Here is a 26,852-nt window from a genome sequence, read left to right as displayed (position 1 = left end):
TCTGAAGTTATGCTGAAAATGGGGCAGTAAACAGCAAAATGCTGGGATATGCAAAAGATTACCTAAAGTTACCCTGTTAGAGCTGTTGTTGTGTCAGATACAGGCTGGAGCAAGTGGCATGATTTGATTCTGAGAATGTAAATCCAAATATGCAAAAAGGTTATCATAAATAAATTCCATAGCTCAACAGATGAAACCCAGCACTGAAATAGAAGTTTTGAAATCCATAAATAATGCTTTTATTTATATGTATTTTGAATTGTGTATTCCACAAAATCACTGCCTCTCAATTATGGCCTCCTTGCTGATAACAGAGGCACATTTCTATTTGCTAACCCACACAGGAGGAAAATGTATTCTGTTTATTATTTATAAGAGTAAAGTGCTGAGAGGCCCCAGCAAAGCCCAGGCTCTTATTTCGTATTTGCTATGAAAATAGAGTGAGCCATATTCAGGCTGGCTACTTTCCACCTAAATCCTTGGGCCCACAGTTTTCTCTTGGCTGCTTTTTAGGCTGTTTTCTGCTCAATGCTTTACTGACATCACACTTGAGGCATGCCCTGCTTTCTCTGCTGATTACAGACAGGGCATTGGATGGAATTCTTACTGCATATCACTACTGAAAAAGCAGCTGAAAGGGTAGGGAAACCCAGCACTGAGAGATTTCTACAAGATCACATCTCAAGTGCACAATTCAAAAAAAAAACCAAGTATTAGTTTTCACAGTCTCCAGCTAGTAATCTATGGCAGCCAACTAAAGCATGACTCCTGTCTCTAAAAAACATCCCTGAGTCAAACACATTTGTATTAACAGATTGGTGAGTAATACTTGATTAGCAGGCTTTACAGGCAGGCACCTCCTGTGCTGTTTTGTGTGTTCATAGCTCTCCTCAGCTGGGGTGAAGTCCTTCCATTACCTTGAACCAAGTGCGTCAGCATCGTTCCCTCCATCCAACTGCTGAGTCAGGAAATACTCTGTCAAAACTTGCTTTTTTCCCCTTTTTTTTTTTTTTTTTTTTTTTTTTTTTTTTTCCCAGAGGCTAACAGGTAAAAGAATAAGCAACACTTGAGTTTGTGAAAAAAACCAGTGGTATTAATATTTATCTCAGGATGACCTAGGATCTCTTTGCTGTCATTTACTGGGAACAGTACTTCTTGAATGCTGCAGAAGGGGAGCTTCCCTGCTCATCAAGGCTGGTTATGCAACACTTCTGTACCTAATGTGTGTTTTCTATTCCTGTCCTAATAAAACTATTTTTATTTATTAGCAACATCTGCAAATTTAAGAACCCCAGCACGTGCTATACCACGTACAAGGAATCCAAGGTCTTATGTGAATACCCACTGTGAGGTGATGTTTCCTTTAACGTCAGTGAATCTATGCTTGCAATTAGTAGTTGCCAACTATGTTTCAAACAACTGAGACTGCCACAAAAGAGAAAGAATTGCTCTTCTTTTACAGCATGGGAAGTTTTATACTGCTGGAGTCCAAGGACTTACATATTTCCCAGATGAAGGACTTACATATTTCCCAGATGCAGCTGGCTGTTCTTGCTGTCATGCAACCCACTACACTCCTTTACTGATTGCTTTATCGCATCCAGTTTGCTCACATATCTTTGAGATAACATTTTAAGGCACTAATTTTTCAGCTTTCTCATCTGCTGTGCTTGGTGAGAAAATAAAAAGGGATTTTCACTGGCCTTGATGCAGCAGTGAAGACTTGAGTAAGGAAAAGAGAAGAGGATAGAGGGACTGCACAGTTTCCTTGTCTCTCCATCACCTGTACAGCATATGTCATAGCAGATACTGTCAAAAGGGCTGAGGAAAAGAAGCAGACAATGGAGAAAGAAAGGCAAAGGGAAGAGAGCTGTTAAATTTACCCTCGGCAAAAACACCCCACAAAGCCAGCAAGACCATCCTGAGAGGAAATCCAGAGTGGGAGAAAATTTGGGAACGCTGCTCAAGAGAACAGGACCTGGTGAAATAAAAGGCAGTCCTGATTTGGGGTTTTGAATTCCCTAATTCCCCTCCTCCCTGGCTCTCATGATTTTGAATGAAACATTAATACTGCTTCAGATGCTTCTTCCCTCCAAGGCCAATCAGCTGCTCGGCAGGGCGTGAAGCGGTTGTTCATTTGAACAGCTAACGAGGGACTGGAAGGACAGAGCTGATTCTGAGGCTTTTCCAGCACTGCTGAAGCTCACATTTGTCTTGACACACAGGGAATGACCTGAAGAGCCTCTGAAGAAGAGGAGTGGTGTGTTAATTCTGAGTAAACAACCCCGAGTTGTCAGCAGGGATGATTTTTCACGATACGGCTGTAAACATCCAGTTTTGAGGCTGGAGTAGACACCTCGTCCTGCTTAGTGCCATGGCAACAACTACCACTGTAAATCTTCCACAGAGAGAGGGGTGCAGAAAAAAGGGAGGTAAAACTGCCAAATGACCAAAAAATGTTAGATCCCAAGCTTTCCATTATAACAAAATTACTGCTTCATCTCTCAGTGCGCCGAGCCTTTAGGATAAGAAGTGAATCCCGAGACTGAATTTTGGATGTTCCTGAGGGTGAAAAACTGCTTCCCCCTAATCTGGGAAGGAAAGAAAAGTTGAAGTGGCTGAAGATGCTGCCGGTCCTGTTGCAATTAAGGTCTGTTCTGGTTTCCAGCTCCCAAGAAAATGAGAAAAGAAAGGAAGAAAAATCCATCAAAAGAAGAAAGAGCAGTTTTTGTTCACAGCGCTGGGTCTGACTTGTAACACTACAGAAGGACCTATAGAGTAATCACCATCCAATCTCTCTGGCAAACCTATACCTGTGCACTGCTATTTTGGGAACTGCTTTTAGCTATTTTATCATCACTGGCTCCTAGCAGCAGCAGGAAAGAAATCATCTTGACTAGTCAATTTGCTCTATATAACACAATGACAACAGAACAAGAGACAGGTACAGAACGAATAAGGTAGGCAGGAACAAGACATTAACTTGAGAATGAGAGCAGATATAAAAATGTTACACCTTCTGCAGCTTAGAAAAGCTGGCAGGAACAGTGATGCTGCTGCACAGGGAAGAGTCAAGGTGACAGCTTTTCCAAAATAAGGGAAGCCACAATGGCCAAGCCTTCTCTTTCCTCATTAGCCACAGCCCAAATGTCAGCAGCAAATCCTGACTTCTCAGGCTGGCTTAGAAAGCTACTGAACCCACAAAAAACCCACCAGCCAACAAACAAACCAGTGAGAGGACCCCAAGACAGAAAAAGAATTTGGACTGATCTGCTTTATCTATTTTTTTTTCTAAATCAAACTCCACGAAGAAGCTCATAAAGCTGCAAAAATCAGGACAAAAAAAGAGAAGTTTTAGTGTAACATAAAACAGAAATAGAAATTCTTACAACAAAGGTATAACACAGCCTATCTTGTCCACTATGTCCCCCCAGGCAGGTCCCCAGAACCCCAGACTTCAACTCTGCTAACTCTAATTCTCAGGTGACAGCAAGTCTGCTTGGTGCTCTTTGTTCCCTTAGGAATATGAGTTTTATCTCTCTCTTCAGAGGCCTGGATGCCTCTTCTGCTCCTCAGTTCCATCTCCTGAGCAGAACAGGTAACCAATCCTGTGCCTGCTGCACCTTTGTGAAACATCCCTGAACTTGGAAAAAAACCCAAACAAATGGACAAAACTGGGACAGCCCCTCAACTTCTGTTTACCTGCTAAGCCTAATTTTTCACCTCTGCTTTTTTTTTTTTTTAACTCATCAGTCATCTTTAATATTTGTCAGCTTAAAAGGAAAACAAAAAGGAAGAAAAGTTTACATTAGGTTTTTGTTACCATGGATGCCTTAGTGGCATCTGGAGAAATAGTACCCTTTCTTGATGCATGATCTACGGCAGGAGAGAGCACTATCACAGAAGAAAACAAAATTTGAGCAACTGATTAGATTTGTGTCTTGTGTTACCCCGAGTAAATTGGTATAGCTTAAAAGAAACCCCCAGAATTGTACTGATAAGAGAATTTGCTCTTTAGAGTTTTACATATTTTTGAAGCAATACCAGCTCTGTTTTCTCTTGTATTTAGTTGCTAATGGACCTAAAATCTCTTTACAGCAGGTAATGCCACTGCTACACATATTTTACATCAGCCCTACTAGGGGGAATAGGAGAGCACTCAGCAAGAACAACTCAATCTCTGCTGCATTTCCCTGCAGCCAGGCTCAGGAAACTCTCTTCTACTTTCTGCTGTGCAGAGAGAACTTAGCATAATGAACACTTGAGATCAGCCTATTCAGGGTAGGCTTCCCAAAAAGAGATGGAATAACTTGGCATCAATCTTATCCATTTCACTTCTCTAGGGGGAAAAAAGATAAACTCCCCTTTTAAATGGGTAAAACATCTGCTACAAATGGAAACAGAAGATCATAAGACTGCTGGTCTCATTGATCATTTCCTAATTTGCATTGTACATTCCTTTCTGTAATAGTGGGATAATTTGTACAGAATTACAAGTTGCAATTATTTATAAAATTGGATAGATGTGAGAAACAGCTTTTGGAATGTCTTAATGGTTACTGGTGAAACCATGAACTCCATAGCCATGAACCTTCTGCAAACAACAAAAGAAGCAGAAAGTTTTAAAAAAGAGCTGTAAAGGAATTGTATATACAGACAGATGCCCAATGAAACAAGAAGTGTGTAAGATGGGTCAAACTTTATGTACTGATTGCACAGCTACTGAAGCTCTCACTGCATTCTGAAATTTTACTAAATGTGAGAAGAAAAACAAACTATATTGCTGAAGTCAGACAACTAAAACAGAGATGAATTAAAGAGATTAAAAATAGGGCAGTAAATAAAATGAGATGCTGCTTGAGAAAAGGAGTAGGAAAACCCCAAGGGGCAAACACATGGAACATTGGTGTATATACACATATAATTTAGAAAAGGGATGGAGAAACCAGGCAGAAAGTAACCTGGATGGGAGTGATGAAGACTGGTTTACCAGAAGAAATTTTCAGAGATAAATATTAAGTGTTTTGTATACACACAGGAAAGGTCCATCACAGCTGGAAAGGAAATATTTAGGGAGTTTCACAGACTGTAAGATAGAATTAGGATATTCCAAACAACTCCCTGATGAACATGCAATGAACTGAAGGAATTTATATCCAAGGGAAGTCAGCAAGACTTTCTTGTGTGCATGTGAAACTCAACAGGAACAAAAAGAAAGTGAGAAAGTATCCTGGCAGGAATTATCCTATTTCAAATCCTCATTATTCTTATTTTAAAAAGAAATCTGGAAGGTTTTTGAAAAAGCCCTTTGAAAGTTTTAACTCCAAAATCATTAGTGCCTAACATTTTTTTGTCAGCATGGTGGATTTACAGCAATAATCTGGAAGCTTTTTCTGACAGAATTATAGCCTGTTCCAACCTTTAGCTTTGGTAGACACATATCACCTGCAAATTGGCTTAAACATACACACACGTGCCAGTTTTGACTGCATCTGCTGCATTTGTGAATTCCAGCTAACCTTGGGAGATGCACAGGATCAAATCCTGCAGTGCACATGCCTGCCAAAGGAAACCAAGCTGATCTCACTGGGCTAATGAATGTCTAAATCCAAAAAAAGAGAGGCAGCTGAACGTCTTGAGCAGCTTAAGCCACACAATACCCAGCGTGACCACAACAGCAAATGTAAGAAATGTGCAAACCACCACCTGTTATGCACAACACTTTATTTCTGTACTCTCCAAATTAGTGGATCGTGTACTCCCTACTTAACAATACTACAAAGCATGCAGAAAAGATCGGTCTTGTAAAATGATGAACTTTAAAAACTGCAGTTGCAACTGACAGCATCTTTAATTAATTATTCTAAATTTTTATCCCTTGGACTAAAATTTTGTTAGCAATATGAAAGAGACATAAAGCTTTAGGTCAAAATAATCTCTCTTTATCTCTTTGGTCTAAATAAAGCCACAGAAGAGCTTAAATGAATGACAAAATACAGCAAAAAAATGCACAGTGCAATGTTCTTAAGTACAGCTTTGCACTACCATCAACAATGATCATTATTTTCAGTGGGGGAAGAGCTAAACCCTAGAAATGTGGTTTTAAACAAAAATACATAAATTGCAGTTTGTGCTCAGCCTCTACATATTGCACATCAAAGCTGGTACAGAGCTGCACAGCCTCGAGACTGAGTTTAAGCAGATCTGCTGTTATGACAGCAATAATTTTGGACTTACATTTCTAGGTCTCTGAATTGTCAGTGTAATTAAACTCACACAAATTAGTTTGGAAAGGAATTTTTCAGAAAGCTACCTGGGGCAACATGTGGCTGATCATTTGTATTTGGGTCACTAAATGTGTGGATCACAAAAATACTTAACAGTTCAGTATTCTACCATAGTAAAACTCTAAAACTGTCATTATTGTAGCACAGGTTCATGGGGGTTTTAGGATTAATAACCCATAAATCTCTTACAGCAACACCTCTGCTTTAGCAGTCAGAGCTTTTGGTGACAAATGTAAACTGTGGCCTGTACAAAGATTTTGGGTAAGCATAAGGAAAGCACAATTAGAAAATTATTTTCCCTCTCCCCCCATCTAGGAGAAATGTGCAAACCCCATTGAAATAGGAGGTGTGACAAATGCAGTGATCAAGATTTAGTGGCAAAACCAGTTTGTATGTATAAGGCCTCAATTAACCTATTCTCTTCATCAGCAAAACTGGCACTTAGGACAAGAATTCAGGTATAAGACAGACTGTATTCAGTCTAGGCATCCTAATTTTCCAAAGTCATTACTCTTCAGGCCGTTTTCAGTGATAGATATTTTTGTTACTCCCAGTTGAAAATAATGTTTTCCTTAATGTTCACTGCACACTTGCATGAACTGTGTGGCTGCAGAGACAACTGATTCCTGATTCAGTTAGCATGTTATTCTAACTTGCAGCATGACTTTACAAATGGGCTTGCAATGACTTCAGGAAATAAGTATTATTTTTATATATGTGTCGTATTTGAGTAAAAACTTTTATATATGTGTCGTATACGAGTAAACACATTTTTATATATATATGTCACATTTGAGCAAACACATTTTTTTCTGTTAAATACAAAGAGGTGTAGTTGGCATGAGTCTACTTAACACAGCGTTACACATTGTTGTAGTTCCAGGGTATGAGGCAGATCATAAACAACAAACATTTGGTGAAATCCCCACATAAGTGAGGACTAAAACCAAAATGGAAACGGAAGCTCCCACTTTCCATGCCTGTAGTGAATCTGAATGCAGAGGCCAAGAAGGGCTGGAAACCACCTTCCTCCTGCCTTTTTCTCATAGACTTGAACCATTTCTGCTCCCCACAGTGTGCAGCCGTGGGACAGCAGGAGAGTGAGGTTTGGTCACAGAAAACCTCCGCGTGTTTGGCTGCTCAAGGCAAAGTGCAGCTGCTCTGCATGTCTGGAAAACAGAAACTGATCTCAGTGGAGCAGGGCTCTTTCATATCTGAAGAGTATTTAACATGACTGTGTTCCAGCCTGATCAAAGCTCAGTTTTATCATGAGGAAAATCTTTGTAGTTGTCCTTTTCTCTGGTTCTGAAGAGTAAGTCATAACTTAGCACCTATAATTCTTTAGGTTAGCTGCAAAAGAGAAAAAGTGCATTCCAGGAAAATGTTACATGTGGTTATAATAAATTAAAATCTTTACTTTTATTTAAATTGATATATCCTAATTATAGTTTCAAGCCATTATTAAGTGCACAGGTAGTCCCTTTAATTTGAACATGATTTGCTCTTTTCTACAATTTGTTTCAAAATTTAGTTATCTGTTTCAGACAGATTTCCAAGGAGAAAAACAATATTAAACTCCTCCAGTATGACAGAAAAACCTCTGAGAGCCTCTTTGTTTAGAGGGAATTAAACTAGAAGAGCATTTTAGAATTCAAGCAACAGGAAGTAATTGGTTTTACCTTCTTCAAACTTGTTCTTGACTTTTCAAAAGAGAAAATGAATACCTACTTTTAGTCTTAAATACATGACATCACTGTATTTTTTCAAGTCTTGAAAAAGCACTTTGGTTCTCAAATCCTAAAGGAACTTGGGCCTCACATTTGCTCATTCATTTCACCTCAAAAGAGGAAATATGATTTACACTCGTCCTCTATCCTACAAAGTCTTGCACTAGCAGGGTACATTGAATACTATCAGGAAAAGAAAATTTAAAAATAAGGAGAGCAACAGCTCACAGTGAGGAAAATAAAATGAAAAAACACACTGGAAGTTATTTCACCCACTCAAATGTTTTTCAAGTCTTTAAAACTTGCAAATGCTTTTTAAATTTATCTAGATGAATCGAGATGTATTTAACATCCTGATGAAACTCCACAGCTTGTTATGCTCCTGGAAAATTTGGGGAGTGAGGTGGGAATAAATCAGGAAGCAATTTAAGGTATAAAAATTTTAAAACACCCTTTTAAGGAACCAAACTACTTACTGAAGACAGGTTTTGTTTTTCAAGTCAGTTCTGAATTAAAGGGAAAGTTTCTGAGGTACAATTTAATTGCAAGTGTTAACTTTCTAGGCAATGAGAAGCCTACTGGAACAACCCCCTCCACAGAAAACCTGGGCTCTCACATCCCACCAGAGGGATGGGAGGCCACGCTGAAGCCTCTTTGCCTTTCTTTTCTTTGTGCTTTTCTCTGTCCTGAAGCTGAAAGTAGACATGAAAAAGTAAAGTACTGATTCATAAAATGCATAAATTCTACTGCAAGACCATAATTGCAGTTTCACATACATTTTTTCTTCGAAATCCATCACATTTCCACTCCCAGATTTTTTAATTTCTTGACTGTCAACTATCTTTACCTCCTTCAAGTACTAAAATCTGGCTTTCTATCACTGTGAAATAATTATCTCATACTTATGACCTGTAAAACACTTTATGCCATCATTATGCCCACAATATTCATCATGTATTCTGTTTTAGCATCTATTAGTCAATTTTAAAGAATGTAATTAAGAGTATTATAAGACCTTGATGGCTCATCCTCAAAATGTGCAACCCAAAGCAACAGAAAACTTTACTTCTTTATTTATATTTATATAATTTTTCCACTACAAAATTAATGAAAAATTCACTATGATTAGTGAATTTTGTTAGAACCTTTATTTCATAAACAGTTTTTTTGTCCTAATTCTCCTTTTAATGGTCAGTCTCTCTATCAAGATTTTCTGCTTTCATGATTTTGCTGTTGTTGTTTTGGTTTACTGGATTTCTCTTTTTTGACACATTCAAGAAACTCTTCTGCTCGTTCCTCCTCTACAATATTTGCTTTATCATGTATCATGGGGTGATATTCCATGATCTTGAGTGATTGTTTTCAAATGCCCGTATGACAAACATTGTTTTTACTTGAATGCTCTGAGAGGTCCATCTGACTCTCCTTTATGAATGTATTACATACCTGATGTGTTCAGACTTTGCAATTCCCCCTCACGAAGCCCTTCAGTGATACAGAAATATTATTGACATTTTACAATGGAACAGAAAACGAGTCAGCTTATTAAGGTATCTAAATGCTTAAGGATGCCTTTTGGGGATTTTCAAGGTTGCTCTGACATATAACTCTTATTGAACTAATTGAAGATTTTTCACTAAATGCCTAATTTGCATTTTCAGTTTTCTGAAAAGCTTTAAAATCTGAGTCACTCGTGTCACCCTTGAAATCCAGTGGACCAGCCTGTTAAACCCAGATCTCATTAACCCTTAAACTCGTGCCCGAAGCACGTGCAGCTCTCCCCAACACAGGGGAAAAACACTGAAATACCCTGAAGAACTGAAAAATAAAGATGTGGCACACACCACAGGCATGCAGTCCCCTCCTGGCCTGAGCCACGCAGCCAAGGGCATCAGATATCAGGAGAGGATCTCCAGGGATCTGGCTGCTCCGTGCTGGGGCTGAGGGGCACCAGGAGGCTGAGCTTGGACACAGATGCTGGCACCAGCCTCAGCAGCCCCTCAGCTCCCTCCTTCCCCACCTAGGGCTGGGATTTTCCAGCGTGTCCTGACAGGGGACAGAGCCAACATCCATGAACGGCTTCAGCCAAAGGTGCTGCAGAACTGTCCGTACCCACCATGGATTCAGGCAAGTGCCTACTTCAGTTCAGAAACACTGTTCAAAGCACATCCCCATACTCTAATTCCTGCACAACACCTGGTCATGTACCTCATTAGCCACTTAATCATGCACTCTTCTCCACTCTGACGCTGAAGATCTTTCTAGATTGCTGTTTTGGGTGGCCTGAGAGCCAGTTACTCAGTTTGACTCCGGCACATCACCTTCACAGGTGCAGGGGGCAGGAAGCTGGAGCAAGGACAGCTTCATCTTTTGCCCAGGTCTCCACAATCATGCCAGTTCTCCACAATCATGCACTTTTGCCCAGTTCCCCACAGTCATGCACTTTTCTCCACTCTGATGCTGTAGATCTTTTCAGATTGCTGTTCTGGGCGGCCTGAGAGCCAGTTACTCAAGCACATCACCTTCACAGCTCGGGGTGGGAGCTGGAGCACGGACAGCTCCATCCTTCGCCCAGTTCTGCTAAGGAGACGCTGTCCTTCAGCACCACTTTTCTCCACATCCCTGTTCAGGCCTCTAGTGGCTGGAAAGGGAATGGATCAGCTGCCAGGGCTTTTTAAAGGCCGCTTTGCCCTTGTTAAGTCAATGAAACTCACTACACACAGCAAGCCGAGTCTGGTCAGTGTTATTTATATTATTATTCCCTTTCACTGCGAGTCGTATTGCTTCATTTTGGAAGTCATATGCACTCCCTTCTTACAGCCCAGCTAAACAAACCACGTGCACAGCCATACTGGGGTAAGAAACACATTTTAATCAAAGAAATACGAGATTAGGTAAATGAACGAATCCCCGACGCGGCCACCTCACAGAACCATTTCCCAAGCCAGGGTCTGTGGGTAACGTGTTGCCTGCCAGACCCTCTGAGACCGGCTGCAGCTGCAAAAAATAAAAACGTTCAGATGGAGGCCAATGGGAAGATGCTGCCTGCAGCGTAATTGCTCAGTGTTGTTGCACATTGGCTGGCAAAGGTTAGGGACTGCTGCTCTGTGTAATCGAGCAGGTTCACAACAACACCGGAAGGCTGTTGTGTAATAACAGTTCAAGCAAAACAGGTAGGAATAAACACACTTTTTCTTTTTTTTTTTTTTTTTCTTTTTTTTTTTTTTTTTTTTATCATCTTTAGGTAGAGGTGATAAATTTTTACTGAGCATGCCATGTTTTAAAATCGCTCCCAAACAGATGCCAGGTATTCTTTTTGCCTGAGGCTGATGGAAAAAAAAAAAAAAAAAAAAGAAAAAGAAGCAGGTAGCTTCTGAAAGAAATCTGAAAAGCTATTATCAAGTGGTGGGGGTTAAAGTCTCCATATGCATTTCAAGTAGTTTTGTATCCAAAGCGAGCACTGATTTAAGCAGATGGCTTTGGAATCATGACCTGATACACAAATACATGACTGATCCTTTAGGAAATGAAAATTACAGAAAATCACAGGTGTCTGTCCTAAAATTACTGCTTATATGAACAAAGTAATTAAATCTGCCTATATGAACCAAACAATTAAATTTGTCTACTTTTAAAGAAACCCTATCAAACATTGCATGAATCACTCCAATTTGAATATTTTAAGTAGTGAAAAGCCAGAATGGCTGCAAATAGCTTTGGATACAAGCAAACTGAATGATGGAAAATTCCTTATTCATTTGTTGTGACAGCACATGTTTTCCTCCCTTGAGTATTTTTTTATTTAGTTTTACTTGTTTTCTCCAGGCCTCCAGCATGTCCAAGGATTTGTCAGGAAGTTGCACTCTGAGTGTTACTTCGGGATACTGAATTACAGAAAAGAGTGTCATTAGACTGCCCTGTGCTAAATGGACTGATTTATTTCAGAGAATAATGAAGCAAGGAATACTGTGCTGTGATGACTTGCTGATCTAACAGCAAGGCTTCCCAGTAGTGCAAAGGTTTATCAACTTCTGTCTTAACTCACTAAATTTCTCCCCATACTTAGCAACCTCAACTTGATGATGTAAAAACAAATATAATAAGCTCCTAATCTAAACTGCAATTTGCCCTCCCCTGGCATCCAGAGACAAATCCTCAATCTTTTCTGCTTTTGTCCAGCTGGAGCTCAGCCTCCTTATGAGAAAGCTTCCTTAAGTTAAAGTTTTTAAGTAAGACTGTTATGCCACGATGTGGAAGCCATAACCCTGACAAACACACACAAACCAACCCAGCGCGCATCCTGTCAGACCCGCAGCCCCACATCTGCCACAGGAACGCGAGGAACACTCTTGTTAGCTTGCGACACACGGAACCGGGGAGTTGCGTTAAGCCGCGTTCCAGTCAAACCGAGCTGCGAGGCGCCTGGCCGCTTCACCCCGAGCTCCGGGAGGGCCGGCGGAGCGGCGGCGGAGCGGCGGGGCAGCCCCGGCCCGCCGGCACTGCAGCAGAGCCCCGGCGGCGCCGGCCAGGGCGGCTCCGACCCGCTCCGGGCGCGAAGTTGCGCGCCCGCCCCCCGCGCTGCCGCACCCGCCGCGGGCTCGGGCTCGGGCTAAAACCCAGCCCGGCGGCACCGAGCCCGCACCGGGCACCGGCGTCCTCCCCCGGCAAACCCGCCCGGCAAACCCGCGGCCCCGGAGCATCCTCTCCGCCACCTCCTTCCTTCCCTGCGCCGGCAGGCCTCTCCCCGCGGCTCCGGCAGCCCGGGGGAGCTCGGGGGAGCTCGCCCTCCTCCCGCAGCCGGGGCCGGAGGGAGGCCGCCGGTGCCCGCGCCCCCGAGGGCGGCGGCCATACCTGAGTCGCTGAGGCGGGGCCGGGCTCTGTCCCGCAGGTAGTAGATGAAATCGCGGCAGTTCTCGTTCTCCACCGCCCCGACGGAGCACAGCTCGGCCAGCAGCTGCAGCGCTTTCTGGCAGATCTCGTCCTCCCTGTCGCCGGGCATCGCCCCGCAGCATCCTCGGGAGCGGAGCGGAGCCCTGCGGTCAGGCGCCGCGCCGCTGCCCGCCGCCCGCCTGCGGCCGCCGCGCCGCCGCCCGCATCCTCCTCAGCCGGCGGCGCCCGCCCCGCCGGGCCGAGCCGGGCCGGGCCGGGCCGGGCAGCCCGCCGCTCCCCGCGGTGCCGCGGCCGGGGGCGCACGGGGGTCCCACCAGTTGAACGCGAGGGCGGGGAGCGCCGGCGCCGCGGCCGCCCAGCCGCGCTGGCGCAGCGCTGCCGCCGGGGGAGCGGGCGGGGGCCGCCGCGCCCCTCTCCGCCCCGGGGGCAGGACCGGCCCGGGCCCCCAGCGCGCACGCTGCTCGGGGGAAACTTCAGAGGCGGCGCCGGGGCTGGCGGAGCGCGGGTCCTGACGGACAGCGCCCCGTCCCCCGCCTCCCCATGGCGGGCAGGCCCGGCCCTCTCCGCCCGCTCGTCCCGGGCCGGGCGCCCTTGCGGCTCGGTGCCCGCTCCCGCTCCGGAGCCGGCGGAGTGCGAGCGAACGCCTCGCTATCCGGAACGCGCGCCCTCGCAGCCGGCAGGGGAAAGTGTTAGAGATGTAGCCCGGGCGGAGCAGCGATCTTCGTTCCGCGGATTCGTACGGACGGGTTAATAAGAGTTAAAGCGCGGCTGAGAAAGCTGAGGCACCTGAGAGCCAGGCAGAGCCGGAGGGGAGGGCAGGAGAGCCTTGGCGGAGGAGGAGGGGGCTGAGGAGATGTCTGCCATTAGTCATGTTTATCCTGACAAGTAGGAGATCCGTAAGGTGCTGCTTCGCTTTCTGGGTTTGTAGGCTGGGAGGCTGGTGGGTGTCATGAGGGGAAAAGCTGAGAAACTGGCTGCTCCATTTAACTTCATTTTTTTTTCTCTCTCTCTCCCTTTTATAATACTCCAGGCAAATATCAAAGGCCACGGTAAGCTCGGGAAGTTCAGACTGGTGTGGATGTTCAGCCTCCCGTTTAAAGACTGCTGATAACGGTTCTAGAAATAGCATCATCTTCTAGTAGACGCTTTTTTTCTTCTTAAAGAAAAAAGTATATCATCGAAATGATATGCATTTTGGGAAAGGAGAGGGTATTAATTAGAAAAGTTGTTTACTAATATAACTTGCCTCCTAGTGCTTTGGCAACATTGCTTATGTCTGAAATAAGCAGATTTCCCTCCTCCACCTCTTCACCCTTTTTAATATAAAAATGATATCTGTAAAACATGATTGTATAAACCAGGCACAATTCCACCAGTAACCAGGCGACTCGCTCAGGCTGGTTTGTCATTGTTAAGAATTAATAGTAGATAATAAAATAGTGTATAGCTGTTACAGTTGCTACCATTGAAATCATGTTTTTGAGGGCCAGAGATTTTGGTGCCATCAGTATGTGTTTTTACATCTAACTGTGTGAAAGTCTCTGCTAGTCTCAATAAATGCTGCACAAATGCTCATCTTGGTGCTGGATGAACCAATGTCATTTGTTTATTTCTCCAAGCATGCAGGGAGAAGGACAATTCGTGAGAGGTGCTGTCAGTCAGAGCTCTTCCTCTGAAACTAAACTACTGCCGTCCTGCTGCTTACCCTTCTGCAGTGAAGAAGGGTCAAATTTTAAAGAACTTCGTAGACCTAGAGGCACCAGAATGTCTTCTAGGGAAAAAACAGGTTCAAGAGGACTATCAGATTATTTGTATGTATGTAAACCCTCAAAGCTGTCAAAGCTATCAGAGATATCTGTATACAAAGCCCAGTGATCGTGTGTGACCAGATTTTTAATTACTGTAAACAATTTGCCTATAATTTTTATTTTATTTTTCATATTATTTAGCTATAATTTGGTAGTTTGGCATTGACCAAGACAACTGTGCTGTTCTATAGCTTGACCTCTCTCCAGGACAGACAAATATATCAACTGCAAAGGGATATTAATGCCAGAGTGTGGTTTTTATCCTGTGGGACCACAAGGCCATTGCTAGCTTGGGATTCAGGCTTGCTGCAGAGTGAGCTCTGGGCAGCCTGGTGATCAAGTGGTAATTTCTTTATCCTTCTCCTATAACAAAAATCTTGCTTCATTTTTTTGAATAGCAGCAATTTGAAGGTGCTGAAATGCTTGCAATACAGGTGCTTGGAGATGGAGATTTTTCAGTCTGCCAGAGGAGAGAAACTATTTGGACATCACTGCTTGTAAACAAAGGCATCTATTCTCCAAAGCTCTGAGCTCTAAGTGCACTGTGTGAGCAAATGCCCATGTCTCTGGAGATAACAGCAGGAAATGTAATCAGCTGTGTCTCAGAGCAAGAGCAACATTTCCCTCCTGATCTTGCCTCTGAGAAGTGGTTGTATCTGCCAGTGTGTTATCATTGATTGCATGTTTGTCTTCTTGCAGGCACTCCTGGTTTGCTCCTGTGTCAGCAGCAGATTTCCCCAGTCAAGGTGACCATGTTACATTTGAGATCCCTCATGAGTGCTGCACTAATTAACTTTGGTCCTAGAAGGTCAATGAAAGTGATGCAGTGGGATGCTCTTATTAACCTTATCCTGAGAGTTACAGTCTGTACTGACACAGTAAGTCTATTTTGTTTTTTCCTGTTTAGCTCAAGCTGCCCTCACACAACACAGTGTACTCAAAAAAATCCCCAAGCCTGCTACACACGGAGTCAGAACAAGTTTAACTGTTTGACCTACAACAGTTCTGTCATCATCAATTGACACATTCGTCTTTCTTTTCCTGAAATAAAGCTTTTCCCCAGTGTTCTGGCAGCAGCACAAGGATTGCCGGCAATGAAGTCACCTTCAAAGCTGAGGCATTCATGAAACAAATGCATTTCTGGAAGCAAGTGAGGCAGCTTGCATCAGAATTTTTGTTATGGCTGTGCTGCAACCAGAACTTATCAAGTGTTTGTGCTGAGTGTTTGTAATTGCTTGACTTCCATTTGCCCATTTGGGCACAGCTCATCATGGGAGTACCTTTTTCTTTAACAAAATGGAGGAAGGGAGGTCAGGGTTGTTTCAGGAAATCCAGGAAACACGTAGAACAGCTAAGTCTCTAATGGAACACAACAAGCAAGGCTTTTTTTTCATCCCAAGAATTCAAAGTTTGTCATTAAATAGAAGGACAAAATGGCTGAAAGCAAGGAGAATATTGCTGTGGTTAAAGGAGGCCATTCCACCAAAGGCAGTCACCTCTAGTCCAGGCTGGAGAAGGGAAATGCCATTGTAGGCCCAAGGATTAATATATCTGTCAAAAATGTTTCTGTTATTGGCTGTGCCAGACTCTCTGGCTCATTCTCTTTCTTATTTACAGTCACCCTTCTGTTCTTAATGGATATATCTTCTGCTGCTGCTGAAAAGTAGAAAATGCTTAGGTAAACATACAAGAGAATGGAATTCTGAGTGACTATAACTGGTTGTTGTTTTGAGATGATGTTTTCTGAGCAGTGTCATTCTTGAGATGAGCTAGTTATTCTTCACAGAAGGTTTTAGGAATTCTTTTAAGGGGAGGTTAGTTAGAAAATAGGTATGTTCCCCATATGGGCTTTCCCTCATCATTGACTTCTAGAGGTCATATGGAAACAAGTTAGTGTTACCTAAAGGGAAGGTGGTATCATCACTTTGATGGTGTTAACCCGAAAAAATAGTCCTTGAGTATAATGGAGTCATTTGAAGATTTTGAGATCAGAATTACATACTCTGATGACAGAAGGGATAGTAGTGTATTTTCCTTATGGTTTTTATAAAATATTAGGGCTTTTTGTTTGAACTCACATGTCATTTATTGATGCGTGCTCACATTTTTAAAATGTAATGCATAAACCCAGTGTTAAATGCTAGGATAGTACCAATCTTTGTACTTTCCTCTGCAGGAGGCCTGTGAGCTATTCCCGTGTCAGAGCGAGTAAAATGTCATTTTGGGGTTTTTTGAATGATGGTAGGGAGCTTTCTCACAGCAGGTCCTGGAGGAAAAGCCAAGTGTCCCTCCTGAGCAGAGGAAAAGTGTGTCAAATGTCTGAGATGCCATCAAGTGTCACTAGAAGCTGTGCTGTACCAGAGCATTAGGAGTGTACATCTGACAGCCAGTGTCCTGCTACAACTGGGACTCAGATATGTTCCACAGAGTGAGCTGAAGGGGTATGGATAAAGAATGAGTTGTCTGAATGGAGGTTATGAGCAAAAACAAGACTGCAGCGCATCAATGGGATTTTTTATGGTTCCTTTTTTTTTTTTTGTTGTTGCTGTTCAGTTGTTCTTTTACCCATGCTGCCATTGGACTAAATTTTGCTGCCTAAGGAAAAGTTGCAAGCTCAGAGTAGGGGACACTGCGCAGAAGGCTGTAAACAGCTCAACATGAACACAAGCTTTTTGGTATGATGGAGCACTTTCATGGCCTCTTTATAACAGATTACCATTTTTTTCTTGATCTTTATACCATTCACATTGTTAACAAAGAGTACTCTGGGTGCTGTAGCATGTCACATGCAATTTTAATCTGTTTTAAGAAAGCTTCCTTAAAACCTGAGAAAGAGGGAGGAAAACACATCTCTTCTGATTTGCCTTCTAATTTGACAATCTCTTCCTTTGACAGCTTTTGCAAACTCTACTGGGAGAACAAAAAGAAGTGTACTGAATAATTCAGCCTTGAGAGTGAATTGAGCTTGAGGAGAATTGTTGCATTCCCAAGTCTGTGGTTTGTGGTTTCTGTTATTGACTGCTCACATGGATTGAAAGTCTTGTCTCTGCAGTCAGTGGTTTTTATCTCCCCTTCAGATTCTGCAATTTTATCTGGCTATCCATCCCTGAACACCAGCTCTGTTCTTGCAAATAAACACACAAAAACCATTGAAGGACCTTTCTGCTTCCAAGGGGAGCCATAGATAGCCTGCTACACTAATAAATCAGAATTTAACTTTGGATCTGAATGTTGAAGATAGTCCAGTGAAAGTTAATGGAGTCATCATGCTGAGTATGAGGCACTCTTCCTACTCTCCTCTCCTCACGTGCTGGAATATCCAAATCCTCAGGGAAGGTGAAAGTTTGATGTCAGAAAAGAACCTCTTGAGAATGAGGTATCTTAACTCACCCTGAAATTGGTTATTTATGTTAAAATGCTTATGGAAGCCAGACAATAACAATAGGAGCTGGTCCTGCATTTTATGCATTGGCAGCCAATAAGTAAAAAAATCCAAGTTAATATCATTTGAGAATTTGTAAATGCATAAAATATAGAGCCTATTTTCTGCAAGGTGAAATGATGATGCAATACCCATCACTGAAAGTAGCTTGCCCAGAAAAATGTTATAATTGTGAGAATCTAGCCAGTATTCAGGACTCTATATAAAACCTGAACCATGCTCATCATTTCTTAAAGCCACTGAATAAAGTAAATGTTATTACCTATAAAGCATTTTTACCTAGTCCAAAAAGCAGATTCATCTGCAGAAAAAAAAAAATATAGCCTGAAAATTGTTGTCACACTGTCTAGTAGAACTTTTATTTAATTAACTCTTATTGACAGTCTCACTGAGTGGTATAGTTCATATAAGTAAATATCTGAGCTCAGTCATAATGTGGACTGCTGGAAAGCTCTGCTTATGTGTTTCCACTCAGCTGCTGGCAGCTACAAATTAACATTTCCTAACCAAAAGAAAGAAATTAAAATGTTTGCTGGTTTTATGATGAATTTTTAAGAAAATGCTAAGGAAGTAACTTTCAGTGAGGAGGATATGGTCCCTTATCCTTGAACTTTAAGAGATAACAGAACCTTAACCTAAAAAAGGAAAAAACCCAAACGAAACCAAAGCTTACACCAAATTCTTAATATCCAAGAAAAAAACCCTCCTTTTTGATTCATGGAAAATTAATGCTTTGTAACTTACAGATATAACATGTGTTTCTGTAGTCATGGACTTCTTTGAAAGATAGCTACATCTAGAAAACATTTTAAATTAATTGACAGGTCAGATGGGATCTGCTTGCAAGTGAAACAAATCCACAAGTCTCCTTGTGGAAGGATGAAAGTTTTTATTCCTTTTAGATCTATCTTTAGTTCTGATTAACATATAATCAAATAAACTGGAGTCCATCCAGAAGGCAGTTTTAGTTAAAAATAGTCAGTTAACTGCATCAAGAATATGCTTTCTGCAAGGTATTCTTGAGGTAGGAAATATAGAAATAGTGTCTGTTCTGGGCTAAAAATCCCTTTTGCCACAAGCAGGAATTCAAATCAGAGTTGTAGCACATACATGCACACTGTTTCAAGTGCCAGAACACTTCTGGTTTCAGTTAAAGGGAACAACCCATGTCCCTAAAGACAGGTGCTTCCCAGTGTGAACCAGGGCTGCCCCTGGAGGTGTAGGGGGATAGAACATCAGTAAATAAATGTAGTATAGAAAGCCATCTTACCCCCTAGAGAGTTGCAGCAGAGCCAGTTATTAAGGATTAGGAGCAGGCCTGATGTTAACAGGCCACAGCTGTAGCCAATAAGAAGAGTGTCACAAAAGAGTGGGTTGGTTGTTTGTACAGGGAGCTGGAGTCAGTTGGCTGCTGTGAGGACAAGGAAGGGTCAGTGTCTAGAGGAGACGCCTATGAGAAACATCAAGGAGGTACAAAACTCTGGAATGTAATGACAATAGAACTCTTGCAGTATAATGAACACGTGGAGGAGTCTTGGAATGCTGCTGTGAGAATCCTGAGGCAGAATCCTTTCCTCAAATCTCTGGCTAAGGATGACAAACTTACCTTGAAACTGCCCAGCTTTTATAACAGCTGATTTGGGCACAGCCTTGCTTCTGGGCAAGGGAATGACAGGAATAACAAATCCCTCTCATCCAGGTGAAGGAGGAGAGGAAGGAATCCTGAGGAACAATAACAAAACCCTCTTAGGCAGGTGAAGGAGGAGAGGAAGGAATCCTGAGGAACAATAACAAATCCCTCTTATGTAGGTGAAGGAGGAAAGGAAGGGATTCCAGGGGAACAATAACAAATCCCTTTCATCCAGGTGAAGGAGGGGAGGAAGGAATCCTGAGGAACAGTGGCAAATCCCTCTCATCCAGGAGAAGGAGGAGAGGAAGGAATCCAGGGGAACAGGATGCTTTGGCCACATTGTGGTACCTCGGTGCAATGTGTGCCAGCCTCCTGCTCCTGTGCAGCCACAGCACCCAGGGCTGGGCATCAATCTGCACAAGGACAAAGAGAATTTTATGGGATCTTGGGCATCTCCCTTCCCAACAGGCTAGCAGACAGCTCCTCTGCCCTACTGCAGTTGAAACACTGGGGGAATAAATGAACTGTGCTGCTCTGTGAGATATTTTTGAGGGAGAACCAGGTAAGCTGTTTCTTTGGCAGAGGCATAATTTAAACTTGTGACTGAGTCCCTTGTGTAAATGAGTTTTTTCAATACATTATAAACACTTCCATCAGCAGAATTGTGTTTTTTTAGAAATGTATCTCTTTGTGATGCTGAGGCAAAAGACGCTGCAGTTTGCTTTATTTGTTGTAATAATATAACTTATACCTTATAACAGCTTTTTCTTCCACCCTGTGATCACATCCCCAAACAGCTAGGAGCTATTTTTCCTTCTCTGAGGATGTTCTGATGAAGCTGATGCTGTGTGGTAGGTCCTGGCCACCTGCTTTACTTGGTCATGTGAATGTTTTCCTGAGTCATACTCCCAAAATACATTGTTGCCTAAATCTAGGGAAAACTGACAATCGGTAGCAGTTGAACTTTCATATTACAGCAGAATTTGTGTTAAAAATAAATCCTCACAAGTGATTACTTTTTGGAATACATGAGTTGCTTGCTAAGAAACCAGGTAAGCACCTAGTTCACTGTGTGAGAAGGGTTTCTCTTGCCATTAATTACTCCGGGAACTAAACCCCACACCAAAACACTACATAGGAAATTGAGATTAATGTTCCATACTTTTCTGGCTAAATATTGTAGCTGTCAAAGAAATGTTCACCAGCCTATGTCAGCTGCTGTTAGCTTTCAGAGCTCCTTCTTCTTTAGGCACTGACGTTTTCAGCTCTGTTCAACCCAGGAATATCCCTGCAGCCAGAAGAGTTAAGGTTGCTTTAGCAAGGCAGAGGGCACAGGCCTCATCTATAAGTTGTTCTCTGGGCCAGAACCTGTGGGAAAAAATATTTTCTGTGATGAAATTACTCCTGGCCTCACCTTTCCCAATGTGATCTATGTGAGGTGCTGTTTTACTGAAATCCTGCTGTTCTGGCTGCTATGAATTTTGATTTTGGAACAGTGCCTGCCTTTGGGAGAGGATTCTGAACAGCATTCCAGGTGGCTGCTGGAGCCCACCTTTGAGGGGAAATGTAAAGTGTGGTGCTGGTCCCAGTGTTCCCTAGGGCTGTCTCTGCAGTGGTGCTTGGAGTGGTTGATGCCAGCAATCTCCTTGGTCAGTAACAGAGCTAGTTTGAATTCTGCTGAGGTGTGTGCCTGACTCCATGGATTTTGTTTGAAATTCAGTGGCCTCTTTCCCCCATATTAGCAAATAAAAGGTGAAGAATGCATAATCCACCCTGTACGTGTGCTGGCTAGAGCAGGGTTTGTATGCTTGTGGGGAGAAACAAACAGAATGAGTTGACAATGTGAAGCTTTTGCAAAAAGAGAGAAATGTGACTCTGCAGTTTATGGTGAGGAATATTGCATGAAAGACAAAAAACATAATTGTTCTGATTTGAAATTGCTGATGCTTCATCTAACACAAGTTTTGGATACTGCAGTTTCAGATATAGATGAGTTGAAGAGTCTCCAGAAAAAAAGAAATGAAACAAAAAATAATCTTACAAAGCAATGATTTGTAAGCATTTCCTGTGAGAAAAAGCTAAAAGAAATAGGCTTCATAAGCTTTTCTAAAAGAAAATGATGTTATGATTGTGGAAAAAATTGTTGGGTTTGTAGTCAGGTTTTCTGGCTTCTTCAAATAGAAGTTGAGTATGATTACACAGAAAAAACAGGGCAAAATATAATCAACACAACATATAGGAAAGTAAATGCAGTTAAAAGGTGATCTAACTAAATAAGAAAAGAATTTAAATGAGAATGCATTTTTGTCTCAAATGAAAATCATGCAAAAGCATTTTTACATTGATGTCTTAAAAGTGGTTTAGTTTAGTAAAATTTTATTTTGATTTAAACTATTTTTTTCTTGAGATTCATAAGCATGCCTTGCTGTTGAATGTGTATTAAGTTAAAAAAAAAAACATAAAAGGTTGTTCCAAATGCAGCCCATCTCAGGTCATTCAATATCCAGCGCAGCTCCCACCGAATTCCTTGTGAATTCCCTCCTTGGGAAGACTTGTGGTGATTTTTTTCCACACTGTAAAACAGCCTTTACTCCCAAAGTTGGGTAAAAGCAGAGTGATCTGGGAGGGTGGCTGTGTTTGGGGTATTTCAGTACATGGCAGCAGCCAGCTCTGAGATTTGTTTTCTGTGTGGGGTCTGGGGGTTTTAGTTCAAGGTGGATCTCATCTTGTCCTCTACGTTTAAAGTTCCCACTGTAAATTGTGGGCTCACATCAGCACTGCAGTGTTGCACAGAACCAAGGGATTAGAAGATGAAACCTTTACAGTTCTTTCTTCTGAATCACACAGTGGACTTCACTTTTCACACTTTCTCTTTTTTCACTTTTACTCCAAAAATGCGAAATGATTAAACCAGACAGGTGTGTCTACTTCTCACTGTATACTTTATCAAAGCACAGATGTGAGCAAACTAAGGAACGTGTGATATGATTTTTTTTTTATTGGTAGTTCTCCTCACTGAACTGTCAATGGTGACTTAAATTTCTCTACGTTACATAACAAAGATGTTATTGGTAATAACTTTGCTCTTCCTTGGCAGACATGCCAAATGTCAAGGGTACAGAAATTTAATCTCATTATCGATAGCAACTAGACATTTTTAAGATATCCATCAAAAAGATCTTTGAACTTTTTGTTCTGTCCAACAACTTTATACTCGGAAAACAAGGAGAAATTATACTTAAATGTGATCACCGTGTTTTTCCAGATGCTCATCTGTCTCTCACAGGAGATTTTAACCTTTGATCAAACTACACAGTAAAGACCTTGATAATTAGAAGTCAAGATTTACAGTCAGTTATGTCTCACAACATAAGCCGTATTCGTGTGAATGTGAGACAGTCTCTTCTGACTGGGTTTTCTGTTTTTCACATCAAAACCAACATTGATTAAAAAATTTTAATTAACTTACTGTAGCCTTATATAATCAGAATGTAATTTAAGCTGAGAGTTTCTGACCTGAAAGTTATATTTACAGTTTGTATCTGAATATAACTTTCATTTTGTTCATTAACATGCACCCAGAGATTAATGAGAAGTATCTTTACGATTAACTGAAATTTGGAGGACTTTATGATAGCTCCTGTTCTAGCATGGGCAGAAAACATGTTTTTTTTCCAGAGTGTTTTGGAGATTTTTGGTTTTGCTGATAAAAGTGGAGCTGTCTTCATTGACCAAAGACTGTCCTCTTGGGAAAAGAGCACCCTGAACCAAATGCCTGATACCTCCTTCTATGTGAGTTTGCTTCCATTGCTTTATCTAGATTAGGAGGAAGGAACAAAATTTCAAATTCTTTTCTCCTTGACTCTCTCAGAAAGTTTTTCTTATTAGCATGCCTGAACCAAATGAAGACACTGGGATTTGCTTACAGAAACCTGTTCAGTTAAAGCCTTCCTGGCAGTTTGTGTTGCTGTCTCTCGAAGCCTTTGGCAGAGCGAGTGGTGAGTGGGACTTCTCTATTTTGGTCCCAGCATCTGGATTAGAGCTTGCTAACAAGATTCTTCTTCCTCCCTTGAGACCTCAGATGCCTTCCCATTTTTCTGTATCTCTTGTTGTTGGGTTTTTTTCCCTGTGTGGTTTTTTTTTTTTTTTTCCTGTGATTGTTTATTTTTTCTCTTGTGCGGCTCATAAAGTCTTTACTCACAGACATGAAGGGTTGGATTACTTGCTTTCCCGAGGAGTCTGAGCTCTTCAGTCCAGGCTCCTTGTTGCCATTAGGTCAGCAGACTGGTACCAGCCTGCTTACTGCAGATTGCCCTCACCCCGTGCAGCCAGCTATTTTTCCCTCAAACCATGTGGAAAAGGAGAAATGATCCATAGCCAGCCATAGTCTTTGGTTTTTTCCCTGCTGTTCTGTTTCTGTTCATGTGCAGGCTTTTCGATTTCATGAAGCAGCTTTACATGAAAGCTGAAATGTAATTGCATCCTCCTGAGTAAAATGGACAATTTCTGTGCTAACCATGTTTTTAAAGAATAAGATTACAGCATTCACTCTGCTGTATGCTTTCTCTGCAAGCAAATCCCTTTGCTGATGTAAAAGGATTAAATATTCTAAGACACCAGCCAGACCAATTCTATATAATTCCATAAGTGTGAAGAAGATCACCTTCATTATTTTTGTCAGGGGAAGAAGAAAACATAACAGGGAGGCCTCTTTCAATACACCTTGCTTTACTCTAGCAAATACAAGTGAGGATTCATTTCAGCCTACGTCATGCTTGCTGTTCCTCTCAGCTCTCCATGTTAACTTACACTATAATTTCCTTGAGGAGTAGTTTTTGGCTTTCTGGTATGCCTTGTAGAACTGAGGCAACAAAACAAATATTGTACAGTTTTCAGTTTTTGCTTCTTTGTTTTAAACTGAAGCCCTGGAGTATGATAACATTTGTTATCCTAGGGAAAAAAAATAAAAGGGTGCAGGGTTGCGAATGAAACAATTTCAAATATCTTTTTATGCCCTACTTTTATAGTTTCTAGTACTCTTTGTCTTGCTCATAATATCTTTATATGGCTGTAGGAAACAGGTGATTTTCAGTATTTTGTCTTTCATTGATTGCACTTGGTAAGATTTCCAGGCTCTACTCATGCATTTTATGTTTGACTATGGGCAGCCATAAAATATTTCCTCATAGTTATGTTGTGAGCATGACAGTGGTGCTGTATCTCACTGTCTTGGAATAATGGATGGATTTCTGTTCTCCCTGCCAGATGATGTTGCAGACTTACCAGAAAGAATACTTGATATGAAGATGATGCAGTGTAGTTCTTGTTACCAAAATTTGGCTTCCCCATCTCAAACCTGCACCATCCTGCCCTTAACATTTATTCTCTCAAAGCCATCTCTGGTATCTCTCAGAGGGTTGCCAACAGCCTAATGAGGAGAGGCTAGGAAAAATTGCACTCTGGCTGCTTTAGGAGAGGTTTTATTTGCAAAGGTGGGAGAAGTTCCTAAACTCAGAACAACCTGAACTCAAGAGAGGCTGGGCTCTCTGGGGCAATACAGTTCCACTTTGGACACAGCACAGATAATTGGATAATATGGTTAAATTGTTAAGTCTTGTAGCCTCCCTCCATCTGGGAGCTGCTGGAGGGCTGTTTCCCATTGATGTACAGTCCAGCAGATGTTCTGTGCCATGGGGTGAAGGGGGTGACAAGCTGCTTCTTCTCTGGTTGTTGTCATCCCTCCTTGCTGCTGGTTGCAGGACAGACCCTGTGGTGCCACAGCAGTGACTCTGGGAGCGCTGTGTGCTCATCCCAGGCAAACAGCAACAGCCAGACAAACCCCAAGGAGCCATTAGAACCTATGCCTATAAAACAAGATTATGTTCTGAGAGATGCTGAGCATCAACTCTGAAAAAAAAACCAGCAAGAGCAGAGAGTGTGCAGGGTGACACAGAGAAACACAGAGGAGGCTCTGTGAGTCTTAGAGCATTGGAACTATGAAACTGTTATGAAATTAAAACCAGTGAGATGTATTTAACTACAGTGCAGTAGATTGGATTATATACCGATGAGAACACTGCTACTGAGGGGCTTGGGGGAAGAGAATTTGGGTGGGTCATCAGAAGAGCTGAAAATGCCAAGAGAAAGAACTAAAACATCCTAATCCATATCCTCATGTGATGTCAGAATAATGAGTGAAACTTTAGGATGGGATTATCATCTTTGTGTGTCTTTCTGTATGGAAATCTAAAGGGTTCTGACAGCCTTCTTTTTAAGGGAATTCTGTAATTCCTTCTTTTTCTCCATGAGTAATCGTAGAAATTTTCTTTCTGAAATGTAAGGTGCTACAAATGCCATGATTTTTTTCCTTTCTCATTGCAAAGCACAAAAAGTCTGCATTTTCAGAGAACAGCTGGCTATTACTGTGTGTTTACTCACTGTTAACCTTACAAAATCATGAGAGAAGTGCCCATGACTAACCTAATTTTAGCCAAATTGAAGCTGCCTTACTCTTCAGTCTCTGACTGAACAAAAGCATGCATCAATCATCCTCATGAGTTCACTGAATCCTAAGATTACAGGCAACTCTTCAATCTTGAGCCATTGTTGTGTAACCAATGCCAGATGTCCTTTAACAGAGGCCCCTGCCTAAAACAAAAATGGTTCAATGCTGTTGTATTTTCTGTTTTCCTTTCCAAGGCAAGCAGTTCGCTTCTTTCTTCTTAGTCCAAGCCTGTAGCTGCTTCAGCCTCACAAGGTCTGCCTTTCAAGAGATGCTTAAAAATTCCAGAGAGGTAGTACTTGAAACCTGAAGCCAATGATTTTCCACCACCTGCACTACTTGTGATGCATGAAGACCTCTGTTAGCTGGTAAAAAGAAGAGTGCTTTATTGGAGACTGCTGGTGATTGCTTGCTCTTTTAGGAAGCACTGATTTTGTGTGATATTTGTGTGGAGCATTACTTGAGTCTAAAGTTTAGTCTTTGATGGCAGATATTTCTGTCAGGCCTTTAGATCTTTCCCATTGTATTTGATTTTTTTAGAAGGCAGAGACTATGCTATTGGACAA

General features: G+C 41.9%; 1 protein-coding gene and 1 long non-coding RNA gene across 6 annotated transcripts in view; one reads left to right on the top strand and one right to left on the bottom strand.

Annotated features, from left to right (window-relative positions):
• The window catches only part of LOC134420417 (synaptotagmin-9), a 68,859-nt gene extending 55,779 nt beyond the window's left edge, over window positions 1–13,080 (bottom strand). The window contains exon 1 of one of the 3 annotated variants that reach the window (XM_063160575.1): window positions 12,866–13,080. In XM_063160575.1, the coding sequence (XP_063016645.1) occupies window positions 12,866–13,013 (148 nt within the window). In that variant the 5' untranslated portion in view covers window positions 13,014–13,080. The remainder of the gene's footprint in view (window positions 1–12,865) is intronic. The other 2 variants (XM_063160572.1, XM_063160573.1) reach the window with 2 other exon arrangements.
• A 315-nt stretch (window positions 13,081–13,395) lies between these two features.
• On the top strand, window positions 13,396–22,005 carry LOC134420416 (uncharacterized). Of its 3 annotated transcripts, none has more exons than XR_010028342.1 (3): window positions 13,396–13,805; window positions 13,935–15,590; window positions 17,608–22,005. It is a non-coding gene; the product is annotated as an uncharacterized LOC134420416 (long non-coding RNA). The 3 variants fall into 3 exon arrangements; XR_010028340.1 differs by having other exon boundaries at window positions 13,396–13,953; window positions 14,524–15,590; XR_010028341.1 differs by having other exon boundaries at window positions 13,401–15,258; window positions 15,412–15,590.
• Window positions 22,006–26,852: the final 4,847 nt, after the last annotated feature.

Source organism: Melospiza melodia, chromosome 6, assembly GCF_035770615.1.
Source record: "Melospiza melodia melodia isolate bMelMel2 chromosome 6, bMelMel2.pri, whole genome shotgun sequence".
In the NCBI taxonomy this organism is placed as follows: Eukaryota; Metazoa; Chordata; class Aves; order Passeriformes; family Passerellidae; genus Melospiza; species Melospiza melodia.
The sequence above is the reverse complement of the archived record's forward strand: the minus strand, read 5'-3'. Positions and strand labels throughout refer to the sequence as shown.